The following is a 12,804-nucleotide window of genomic DNA, read 5'->3' as shown; positions in this document are numbered from 1 at the left end:
GCCAATAAATACAGTGCAGGCTAATGATTTAAATAGTTAGTAGGCCTCAGAACCGTTAAATGTCCATTTTGCAAGGCTGCAAGAAAATCTCGCCATACGGATTGCATACGGATGCTGACATGTGCAAAATATGCGACCGCACCTTGCTTATGGATGACCTACGGAGCACTATTTAGGGGTCATTCATCCGTATTACGCCTGTAAACTACAGACCGTATTTTGCGCAGGTTAGTGTGACTCCAGCCTATTTTATGCCATTCGGTGTTAAAGAAAAAATAATTATATTTTTACCACTAAAATATTATTGTAGCCAAACTCTTAATTTTTATAAGGCATAATAGGAAAAAATTGACCAAAGAGTTTGTTGTGCAATTTTTCTTGTGCGCAATATAATATCCTACATGTAATCGGGAGCTACCTTTGAGGCACAGTGCAAAGCTCAGGATCAAAGGAGCACCATTTTGGAGTTGGATTTTGCTGTCACATTGGTGCCAGAACAGCAGAAAAACAAAATCAGAAGATGATCAGCAGTGCCATCAGCTGAGGACTGGCAGCAACCAATGGGACCCAGCTACATCTATTTACTGTTTGCGGAGGCCTGGCCAGAGGTTGTTTTCATAGAAGAAAAAACAAAACTATGCACTTGACATGGAAACAAGGCCAATTGACTTAACTATTCATGAAAACATAGCCACATGCATGTAGAAATATGGCAGCAGGTGCTCTGATAAGTCAAAATGTGAATTATTTTGCCATAACAGAAGGCGGTTTGTTCGCCGATTGGCAGGAGAGTTGTACAACAATGAGTGCAAGCTTCAGTGAAGCATGGTGGATTGTCCTTACAGGTTTGGAGCTACATTTCAGAAAATGGAGTTGGGGTCAAGATTATTTATTTTTAAGGCACCACTGATTCCAGGGTGCTGTACACTTTAAAAAGGTTTACATATAAAATACATACTGTATTTTACGGATTGTCTTCTTAGAACCATAACTTTTTATTTTTTTGTCAATATGGCCATGTGAGGGTTTTTTTTTTTTTTTTTTTGCGGGATGAGTTGTAGTTTTGAATGACACCATAGGTTTTACTACATCATGTACTGGAAAACAGGGAAAAAAATTCCAAGTGCGGTGAAATTGAAAAAAAAAATGCCTTTCCACAATAGTTTTTTTTTTAAATGCTAAAACTGACCTGCCATTATGATTCTCCAGGTCATTAAGAGTTTGTAGATACCAAACATATCTAGGTTCTGTTTTATTTAAGTGGTAAAAAAATGAATCCAAACTTTGAAAAAAAAAGCGCCATTTTCTGAGACCCATAGTGTCTCCATTTTTCGGGATCAAGGGCTTATTTTTTGCACTCCAAGCTGACGTTTTTATTGATACCATTTTGGTGTAGATGCAATGTTTTGATCGCCTGTTATTGTATTTTATTGCAATGTTGCTGCAACAAAAAAAAGTAATTGACGTTTTTATTTTTTTTCTCATTGCTCCATTTACCAGCACCGATCGCTGACATTTAACCCCTCTGATGTCGCTGTTAATAGTGACAGCAACATCAAGGAGCATCGCAGAGGGAGTGAGCTACGTCTCTGCTTCCATCGCCACAATGCAAATCAGTCGCGTTGTTGATGGTCTCCATGGTGACTCTCGGCCGTGGGGTCCTTCAGGGTTTTGCAGGGAAGGTGGTCTGTGAGCACCTGCTCGGAGCAGGAGCCGACACGCCTCCTCCCATGCCTGTCAGATGCTGCTCTGGTGCTCTGTAGTGCAGAAGCATTGCATAGTATCAGATCAGCAATCTGTCACTATAGTTATGTCCCATTTAAAATCAAAAAAGGTTATCACCTTCACCCCCAGGCCATTTTACATTTTTGCGTTTTCGTGTTTCACTCTCCTTCCCAGAGCCATATCTTCTTGATTTTTCCATCAATATGGCCATGTGCGGGCTTGCTTTTTTGCTGGACAAGATTGTACTTTTGAACGACACCATCGCTTTTATATAGTGCACTATAAAACGGAAAAAAAAAAACAGATGTGTATTTATTTTTTTTTATTGTTCTACTTTGGGGCAAATGGGGGGTGATCTAAACTTTACATTTTTTTAAATATTTTGTTTAAAAACTTTTTTTTGTACTTTTCACTTTCTTCAATAGTCTCCATGGGAGACAAGAAGCTGCAATCCTCCATTCACTGCAGCCTTGCTCTATGTAGCAGAAATGCTCATTTGCTATGATCGTCGACCGCAATGACAACAACAGGGGTCTGCTGCAGACTAGAGTTGAGCTAATTTGTTCGGATTCGGTTGCCGAATCTGAATTTGCCATATTCGTGCCATATGGGTACCCCTATTCATGCCGAATGTACTGTATGTCTTATGATCGGTTCCAAACACATTTGGTCATTTCTGCTCCCATTGACTCCAATGACGTTCGGCTGTGTTCAACGAATATATATTCAAAAACAATATTCGCTGCCGCTTAGGAACCGAATGCGAACAAATTCGCTCAACTTTACTGCAGACCCCGGGTTGTCATGCCAACCTATCAGCAACCCGCGGTCATGTGACTCGGGCGCCAATGGGTGGGATTAGTGACGTGCTTCTGGAGTGGTCACATTAAATGCCGCTGTCATAGATTCAGCGGCATTTAACAGGTTTTAACAGTTGTCGGTGTATCACAATTCCACCTGCGGCCATTAGGGGCACATGTCAGCTGATATGTGCCAGAAAAGATGTGGGCTCAGCACCAGAGCCCACATCAAAGGGAGAGACTCGACATGTGACATACATCTAATGCGCATATCATGAAGGGGTTAAAAAGTGTAAGAAATATATATAAAAATCCCCAAATAAAGATCAAAAACAAAGAAAATTAATGCAATAAATACATTTATTTAGGTAAAAAAAATATTAAAGTACACATATTGGGTATCGGTGTACTCAGGAGAAATTGCACAACAAATTATATGGAGCAATTTCTCCTGTTACCCTTATGAAAATGCAAAATTTGGAGCTAAAAAAACTTTTGTGGGAGCTTTTTTATTCATTTTCACAGCTCAACGTTATAAACTTCTGTGAAGCACCTGAGGGTTTCAAGGTGCTCACCATACCTTTAGATAAGTTATCTTAGGGGTCTAGTTTCCAAAATGGTGTCACTTGTTGAGGGTTTCCACTGTTTAGGCAAATCAGGGGCTCTCAAACACAACATGGTGTCTGCTAATTATGCCAGCAAATTTTACATTCAAAAAGTCAATTGGCGTGCCTTCCCTTCCAATCCCTGCCGTGCGCCCAAACAGTTGTTTTCCACAACATATGAGGTATCTGCATGCTCAGGAGAAATTGTACAATAAATTGTATGTATTCTCCTGTTAACTTTATGAAAGTAAAAAAAATTGGGTCTAATGGAAGATTTTTGTGAAAAAAAAAAAGTGAAATGTTCATTTTTTCCTTCCACATTTGATTAATTCCTGTGAAGCACCTGAAGGGTTAATACACTTCTTGAATGTGGTTTTGAGCACCTTGAGGGGTGCAGTTTTTAGAATGGTGTCACTTTTGGGTATTTTCTGGCATAAAGGTCCATCAAAGTGACTTCAAATGTGAGGTGGTCCCTAAAAAAAAAAAAATGGTTTTGTAAATTTATTTTAAGATTTAGAAATCTCTGGTCAACTTTTAACCCTGATAACTTCCTAACAAAGAAAAGTTTAAAATCTTTGTACTGATGTAAAATAGACATGTGGGAAATGTTTATTACTTTGTGTGACATAACTCTGATTTAAGGGCATAAAAGTATGAAAATTGCCAAATTTTTGCCAAATCTCAGTTTTTTCACAAATAAACGTAAGTCATATTAAAGAAATATTACCTCTATCATGTAGTACAATATGTCACGAGAAAACAATCCAGCGTTATTACCACATAAAGTGTCAGTGGTCAGAATTGAAAAAATGTACCTGGTCACAAAGGTGAAAACAGGCTTGGTATGAAGGGGTTAATATCGGCTAATGGGCCCTCTCCATGTACAACCATGAGCTTCAGGAAAATGACCGCCGGAGGCGGCGTATGCGCAGAGTGAGATCTCAGGAGACGAGATCTCATTTCCCGGGACGATATCTCCCGAGATCTCACTATGCGCGGCCATTTTCAATTCAGCATTACAACAATGGAAGTGCGGGGGCTCCGGTCTTTCACAAAAAGCCGGCGGAGCCCCTGCACCGCCGATCACCTGCAAAAGTGCCACACCAGCCCGGAATGGATGTGCGGGGACTCCGGGATTTCCACCAATGCCAGCGGAGCCCCCGCACCACCGATCATCTGCCAAATCGCTGCCCATCAGCCTAGGATGGATGTGTGTGGGCTTTCACAAAATGGCGAGCCCCCACACCACCGAACCTGCTGCATCAGTCAGGGATGAGCCAGACCACCTCGTGACCCCACTCCACCAGTGCTCCATATCACACCCTACCCCCCAGATAAGCTGAATAATTCGGACTGTAAGACGGACCCCTCATTTGATGCATTAATTTTTTTCCCTATTTTTCTTCTGAAAATTTGAGGTGCGTCTTATGGTCCGGTGTGTCTTATAGTCCGAAAAATACGGTAATTGCTTCACCTGTGCAATACAAAGGAAATCCTGAAAACATGACCTGTTGGTGGGCCTTGAGGACTGGAGTTGGGGAACCCTGGTCTATAGGGTTGTTCACCTGTCCATGTTTTGTGAACCGAATCTCTGTCTAAAAATCACACGGACATGTTTGTTTTTTGTTGCCATTAAGGGTGAAAAACAATATGTCTAGAGGTCTGTGAAAATCTTAGGCAGCTGACGAATGACAGCAGTGTACAGTCCGTGTGTCGTCTGTGATTAACATTGTAATAGATAGGAGAAGCTTTGTAATTCTATTTATTTTTTACACGTAAAAATCACTGATTAAATATGGATGGTAAAAACTGACACATGGACCAAATACCGATGAACCTCTGACGCTGTTTTTTGCATACATGATTAAACACTGACGTCTAACTGAGGGTGTAAAATGATGGGAGGTGTACTCGGCCAACTAAAGGGGCAGTCACTACCCCCAAATATACTGCAAAGGCACAAAAACCTGACCAGCACCTGCTAACAGAATAAAGCCAGTGTGAACAGGTGCAAGCTGCTGTGACTGGATCCTGTCCAAACTAAATACAGCAGCACACTGTAAGCACTGAGATGTATGTGAGATGTAGACTGCATTCCTGCTACATAGACTATACGTGCAGAATAGGCCTTGTGCTTCACCTCCGTTCAACTCCAGAGCAATGGGTCATATATAGAGTGTGCGCAATATTTAACAACTGCTGTTTCTATTTTCAGCCGATGCCGACAACATCAGGAATTCCTCTGCATATTGGGAAGAAGAGGACAAAGACTTGAATAGCTCACCCATACAACTTAGTTTCCAAAACAGACATCCAGCACTTCAGGCCATCGATGATGGGGAAAATACTTCAGATAAATCCACTTTTCCTCCATATGAAACTGCTCACAATGACAAAATTTTTACCTGTCTGGAATGTGATAAATGTTTCCCTGAGCACGACGCACTCTTAATACACCAGAGAAGTCACATGGAGGAGAAGTCTTATCTTTGCTCTAGCTGTGGAAAGTGTTTCAAAAAGAAATCAAACCTTATGCAGCACCAGAAAATCCACACGGGTGAGAAACCTTTCCTCTGCTCTGAATGTGGTAAAAGTTTTACCCGAAAAGCTGATCTCGTGAAACATCAGAGAATCCACACGGGTGAAAAGCCCTTTCCTTGTAATCAGTGCGGGAGGTGTTTTACTCAGATATCTGCTCTCATAAGACATCGGAGATTCCACTCAGGTGAGAACCTGTTACCTTGTGTTGATGGTGAGACATGCTTGTTGCATACACCCACTCTACTAGACAATGGAAGACTCGTATGTGAGAGTAAGGAATTGCCATTTGAGCAATTGAAATCCTCTAAACATTGCCATAGCTGTAGATAAAAAGCCATGGACCACATACCCAAAAATCATACATTGATCTAGTGCCACCCAAAAATTGATAAAATCAAATATGAGGTTCTTAGTTTCCATCCTTTATCAGACTGTATGAAACCCACTGCAACAACATCGCCACAGTGCACTGGTAGCAGGTGTGACCCGGTACCCCTCCGCTTGCATACTGCAGGGAAAAGCCCCTGTGGCTCTTGGCCATGCAACCCCACAGGCACAGTAGCCATACCCACAACGTGTTTTTTTTTTTTTTTTTCTAAATTTACTGACAGCCGGCCTCAATGTAGAGCCAGTGTCTTGGCCGGCTGCTCTGTATTCTCGGAGCCGTGATTGAACCGCCCTGCTCCTATGACTGGGTAGTGAATGCTGGCTGGGAGAATAAAGATCATTTTCTACCTGCTGCATTCAGTTGCGTGCAGTTGCCATACAGCCTAATAACACTGTTAACCTGCAGATTAACCCCATATATGCAGGCAAAGAGCGTTATTCCTGACAGGTTCCCTTCAAGCGTAGAATATGTGCTGAAATCTACATGTGAAAACCAGTCCGCTATATCCAGCAGTCTCATAGACATAAGCGGCCGTCACTTTATTTAGACAGTGGGACAAATCAGAGCTCCATTTTCAGGATTGGTGGAGGTCCAGTAATGGTGGGGGGAGTTGGGGGTAAATCCACCCGCCTGCATCAGCAGTCACTGTCAGCTGCAGAAATTTAGGTGTACAGCACTATGGCAGCACCAATTACATAAAGTTTGCAAGGTGCCGTGACAGTGGTGTCACCCCTTGTGATCTCCACAATTGTTCCGTCTTGAGCAACTTACCAAGCAAGTTACGGTGCTTAAGTCTGGGTCACTGCTCCGCACCCCACATTTCCAGTTAGAAATGACGTGCCATGCGGAGAGGTCATAGTGCTAATTTGCATCAATTGAGCTTGTTGGGCTTTGTGGTTTGACCCACAATATTGCTGCCGTGCTGTTGTATACAGCTGCAGACTTCTGAACCTGATATTTCCCGATCTAGACCCAAGACCTGTCCCTGCCCCATTTGAATCCTGTAGCCGCTGAGTGTCAGTCATGTGTGCTCAAATTTTGCCACAGGGATTTTTTTTTCCTTTATCGGCACCACCTTTGGTTGTGTCTTGTATGCTCTGATCAGAAGGTTTTACATTAGAAAAATAAAGCTACTTCCCTTAAAGGGAATCTGTCAACAGGTTTTTGCTACCTAATGTGAGAACAGCATAATGTAGGGGAAAAAAAACCTGATTCAGCGAGGTGTCAGTGGATTCCTTGCTGTAGCTTTTTATTAAATCATTGTTTTATCAGCAGGAGATATCACGTGAGTGCTAGTAAACCTACTGCTATGTACAAACAAGAAAAATTCTAGCCAGCTCACCCAGTTAGACGTCCTTAGTGGTTCTGCTCACTGCCAGGAAGCCGCACGGAGTTGTAATGGGAGAGGCACACCCATGTTGCAATAGAAACAAAAACCAGCAAATAATTCCAGCGGATGCTTCTTACTTGGCCATAAAATCCATTTTATTTTTATCTTTTAAAATAGTTCCATGTGGCAGAAACCCAAATATATACAGGGGGTTAGAAGAAAAAAAGGGCACACTGCTGCTTCCTAGACCTAGAAGAAGACCTAGTAAGGTCGAAACGCATAGTCTGCACGCATAAAGCAGCAGTGTGCCCTTTTTTTCTTCTGACCCCCTGTATATATTTGGGTTTCTGCCACATGGAACTATTTTAAAAGATAAAAATAAAATGGATTTTATGGCCAAGTAGGAAGCATCCGCTGGAATTATTTGCTGGTTTTTGTTTCTACTGGTATGTAGTCCAACCACGTCCACACCAATGATTGGCTGCTTTCTGCCTATGCACAGTGTACACAGCAAGCTGCTAATCAGTGGTGTGGGAGGGGCTATACAGAGCTTAGCATCTAGAGAACTTGTAGTTCTACAGCAGAGAACTGCAACAGCCAGTAAAATGATAGATTACTGGAATCAGGCTCTCTGCCTCTACTCTACATCATGTTAATATCTGATGGGGCAGCAAAAACAAGCTTCCAGATTCTGTTTAATTCAAAGGGACAGACAACACACAGGCAAGAATGGCAATGTTCCTGGAAGGCTGCTTATACCAGCGAGATACAGAGAAAGAGTTCTAAAACTTCTTATTTTAACCAAATCTCCCTTGTATGCTAGTTATTAGTCAGTTTTTCCTAAAAATCTGTATTCACAGGTTTTTGTATTATTCCTTGCAGATGGACACATCAGGAATACCATGGAAGATTCATATATCTTACCTCCTGATTCAAAAGTAGAAGATAAACCTTTCCCCAAAAAATTTGCAGGAGAAAATCCCAGTTTTGTAAAAATTCATCCAGTCCTTCAGGATGCCGATATAAATAGTAATCCTTCCAAGGACCTTTCTGATGTGTCAGATTTCATTGGCAGCGGACCTCCTAAAAGTGACAAAATATTTCCCTGTTTGGAATGTGATAAATCGTTCACTCAGTATACCAAACTCTTGGTCCATCAGAGAAGTCACACAGGTGAAAAACCATTTTCATGTTCTTACTGCGGGAAAAGTTTTACGGAAAAGTCCAACCTAATTCAGCATGAGAGAATCCACTCTGGTGAGAAGCGGTTTGTATGTTCCGAATGCAGCAAAGGCTTCACACGGAAAGCTGACCTCATTAAACACTTGCGAACTCACACAGGAGAGAAGCCATTTCACTGTCTTCTATGCGATAAATGTTTTACCCAGAATTCTGCTCTTTTAAGACATATGAAGTTTCACACAGGGGAAAAACCATTTACATGTTTGGAATGTGGAAAACGCTTCATGCACAGATCTGGCCTTAAAAGTCATCAGAAAATTCACAGTCGGGATGAATGTGGACCACAAAGTAAATGCACGGCACAGGAATAAGTAGTGTCACTAAGCCAGAAATGGAACGTCTTGGGTCAGACTTGCTGACACTAGCCAACAAGTAACTGCTTTCACGTTCCAAATGATCTTATAAAACTGAGATATGGAATCTGACTTGTTGCTATTGAAAAATATGCCACTTTTCGTTCACTCTACAACCCCTGGCAAAAATTATGGAATCACCGTCCTTGGAGGATGTTCATTCCGTTGTTTAATTTAGTAGATAAAAAGCAGATCACAGACATGGCACAAAACTAAAGTCAATTCAAATGGCAACTTTCTGGCTTTAAGAAACAGTAAAAGAAATCAAGAACAAAAAATGTGGTTATCAGTAATGGTTACTTTTTTAAACCAAGCATAGGGGAAAAATTATGGAGTCACTCAATTCTGAGGGAAAAAATTATGGAATCACCCTGTAAATTTTCATTCCCAAAACTAACACCTGCATCAAATTAGATCTGCTCATTAGTCTGCATCTAAAAAGGAGTGCGCACACCTTGGAGAGCTGTGGCACCAAGTGGACTGACCTGAATCATGGCTCCAACACGAGAGACGTCAATTGAAACAAAGGAGAGGATTATCAAACTCTTAAAAGAGGGTAAATCATCACGCAATGTTGCAAAAGATGTTGGTTGTTCACAGTCGGCTGTGTCTAAAATCTGGATAAAATACAAACAACATGGTAAGGTTGTTTACGGCAAACATACTGGTAGACCAAGGAAGACAAAGCGTCAAGACCGGAAACTTAAAGCAATATGTCTCCAAAACAGGAAATGTACAACAAAATGACTGGGAGGAAACTGGAGTCAATGTCTGTGACCGAACTGTAAGAAACTGCCTAAAGGAAATGAGATTAACATACAGAAAAGCTAAATGAAAGCCTAAACAGAAAAAAAACAAGGTTACAATGGGCTAAGGAAAAGCAATCGTGGCTGACTGGATGAAAGTCATATTCAGTGATGAATTGCGAATCTGCATTGGGCAAGGTGATGATGCTGGAACTTTTGTTTGGTGCCGTTCCAATGAGATTTATAAAGATAACTGCCTGAAGAGAACATGTAAATTTCCACAGTCATTGATGATATGGGGCTGCATGTCAGGTAAAGACACTGGGGAGACGGCTGTCATTACATCTTCAATAAATGCACAAGTTTATGTTGATATTTTGGACACTTCGCTTATCCCATCAATTGAAAGGATGTTTGGGGATGATGAAATCATTTTTCAAGATGATAATGCATCCTGCCATAGAGCAAAAACTGTGAAAACATTCCTTGAAAAAAAGACACATAAGGTCAATGTCATGGCCTGCAAATAGTCCGGATCTCAATCCAATTGAAAATCTTTGGTAGAAGTTGAAGAAAATGGTCCATGACAAGGCTCCAACTTGCAAAGCTGCTCTGGCAACAGCAATCAGAGAAAGTTGGAGCCAGCTTGGTGAAGAGTACTGTTTGACACTCATTAAGTCCATGCCTCAGAGACTGCAAGCTGTTATAAAAGCCAGAGGTGGTGCAGCAAAATACTAGTGATGTGTTGGAGTGTTTTTTTTGTTGGTTTGTTCTTCATGATTCCATATTTTTTTCCTCAGAATTGAGTGACTCCATAATTTTTACCTATGCTTGGTTTTAAAAAGTAACCATTACTGACTACCACATTATTTGTTCTTGATTTCTTTTACTGCTTCTTAAAGCCAGAAAGATGCAATTTGAAATGACTTTAGTTTTGTGCCATGTCTGTGATCTGCTTTTTTTCTACAAAATTAAACAACTGAATGAACATCCTCCAAGGTGATTACATAATTTTTGCCAGGGGTTCTAGTATAGATGGAGTCTGAACACACAGACACGATAACAGTGTAACACTGCTATTATTTATTTATGCCCCCAGACATGTTAGGCTAATGTCAGCTGAACCGCCAATATTGCTAGACATTAGTCTGTGGGCTGAACCTGTCACTTTGCTCTCCCAGAGATACGGCGCCACCAGACATGTTCTTCATAGAAAACACAGACACGCTTCGTTGAACAAACTCGTGTGCGGGAGAGCCATCCGTGATGGCTGCTGAAAAAACACTTGACCAAATGACTGTTTGGCTGGCAGCCAGCTAATATGTATGGCGCGCCATAGGTTTCAATTCTTTAGCATTTTTGTTGCCACACAGCCATATTGTGTTCAAGTTACTTTAGCAACACAGCGGAGTGTAGCTACAATCCAGGAGACCAGATGTCTATCTATTTTTATTCTTTAACCAGCATAATATTTAATAAAAGAAAAAAGGTCAACAAGAGCTACAACTTTTTATTTTCCTATTAACCCCTTCTCGACCTTTGACGCCACGTAGGCGTCATGAAAGTCGGTGCCAATCCGACCTGTGACGCCTATGTATTGTCATGGGGAGATAGCGTTCCTGCAGGTCGGGTGACTCACTTAAACGTCACTCGACCCGCAGGTACAGGAGGCTTTGTACTTCACCCCGGTGGGGGGGGTGGCTTAGCCCCCCGTGGCTACGATCGCTCTGATTGGCTGTTAAAAGTGAAACAGCCAATCAGAACAATTGTAACATTTCATCAAAGAAATTTTGTGAAATATTACAATCCAGCCATGGCCAATGCTGCAATATCATCGGCCATGGCTGGAGACCGCGATCTGACCCCCCCCACGACTGACGGGGGCTATTTACCCTCGCCGCCGACTGATGCATTCAGTATTTGCTCCCCTTGCCCTCCGCCCCCCCCCCCCCCGGTGCCTCCTGAGTCCCGGTGTCACTCCTGAATCATCCATGGGCGCCGGCATCTTCCAAAATGGTGGGCGCATGGGCAGTACACCCGCTGAATCTGCTGGCCGCAGATTCATTCATTCATGACAGGTACATTTTGATCACTGTGCTAAACCCTGTCAGTGATCAAAATAAAAAAAAATAAATAAACCCCCTGTTTATCCCCATAGGTAGGGAAAAGTAGTAAAATAAAGAAATTATATTTATTTTTATTTTTCCATTAGGGTTGGGATTAGTGTTCGGGTTGGAATTAGGGTTAGGGGTGTGTTGGGGTTGGGATTAGGGTTAGGCTTGTTGTTGGGGTTGGGATTAGGGTTAGGGGTGTGTTGAGGTTAGGGTTGAGTTAGAATTGAGGGGTTTCCACTATTTAGGCATATCAGGGGGTCTCCAAACGCGACATGGCGCCACCATTGATTCCAGCCAATTTTGCGTTCAAAAAGTCAAACGGTGCTCCCTCCCTTCTGAGCCTCGACGTGTGCCCAAACAGTGGTTTATCCCAACGTATGGGGTATCAGCATACTCAGGAGAAATTAGACCCTCAAAGTTGTTGTGCAATTTTTCCTGTTACCCTTGGGAAAATAAAAAATTGGGGGCTAAAAAGTTATTTTTGTGGAAAAAGGTTTTTTATTTTCACGGCTCTGGTTTATAAACTTTTGTGAAGCACTTGGGGATACAAAGTTCTCACCACATATCTAGATGAGTTCCTTGGGGGTCTAGTTTCCAAAATGGGGTCACTTGTGGGGGTTTCTACTGTTAAGGCACATTAGGGGCTCTGCAAATGTAACATGACGCCCACAGACCATTCCATCAAGTCGGCATTTCAAAACGTCACTACTTCCCTTCCAAGCCCCGACGTGTGCCCAAACAGTGGTCCCCCCCCCCCCCACATATGGGGTACTAGCGTACTCATGACAAACTGGACAACAACTTTTGGGGTCCAATTTCTTCTGTTACCCTTGTGGAAAAAAAAATTTGTGGGCTTAAAAATAATTTTTTGAGGAAAAATTTTTTTTTATTTTCACGGCTCTGCGTTATAAACTCCTGTGAAGCACTTGGGGGTTTAGAGTGCTCAACACACATCTAGAT

General features: G+C 41.9%; 1 protein-coding gene across 1 annotated transcript in view; it reads left to right on the top strand.

Annotated features, from left to right (window-relative positions):
- The window catches only part of LOC141074248 (uncharacterized), a 30,978-nt gene extending 18,656 nt beyond the window's left edge, over positions 1-12,322 (top strand). The window contains exons 7-8 of the mRNA XM_073561862.1: positions 5,346-5,855; positions 8,272-12,322. Of these exons, the coding sequence (XP_073417963.1) occupies positions 5,346-5,855; positions 8,272-8,942 (1,181 nt within the window). The 3' untranslated portion in view covers positions 8,943-12,322. The remainder of the gene's footprint in view (positions 1-5,345; positions 5,856-8,271) is intronic.
- The last annotated feature ends 482 nt before the right edge of the window (positions 12,323-12,804 follow it).

Source organism: Dendrobates tinctorius, unplaced genomic scaffold (assembly GCF_039654945.1).
Source record: "Dendrobates tinctorius isolate UK_male_01 unplaced genomic scaffold, ASM3965494v1 ptg000331l, whole genome shotgun sequence".
Lineage (NCBI taxonomy): Eukaryota > Metazoa > Chordata > Amphibia > Anura > Dendrobatidae > Dendrobates > Dendrobates tinctorius.
The sequence above is the reverse complement of the archived record's forward strand: the minus strand, read 5'-3'. Positions and strand labels throughout refer to the sequence as shown.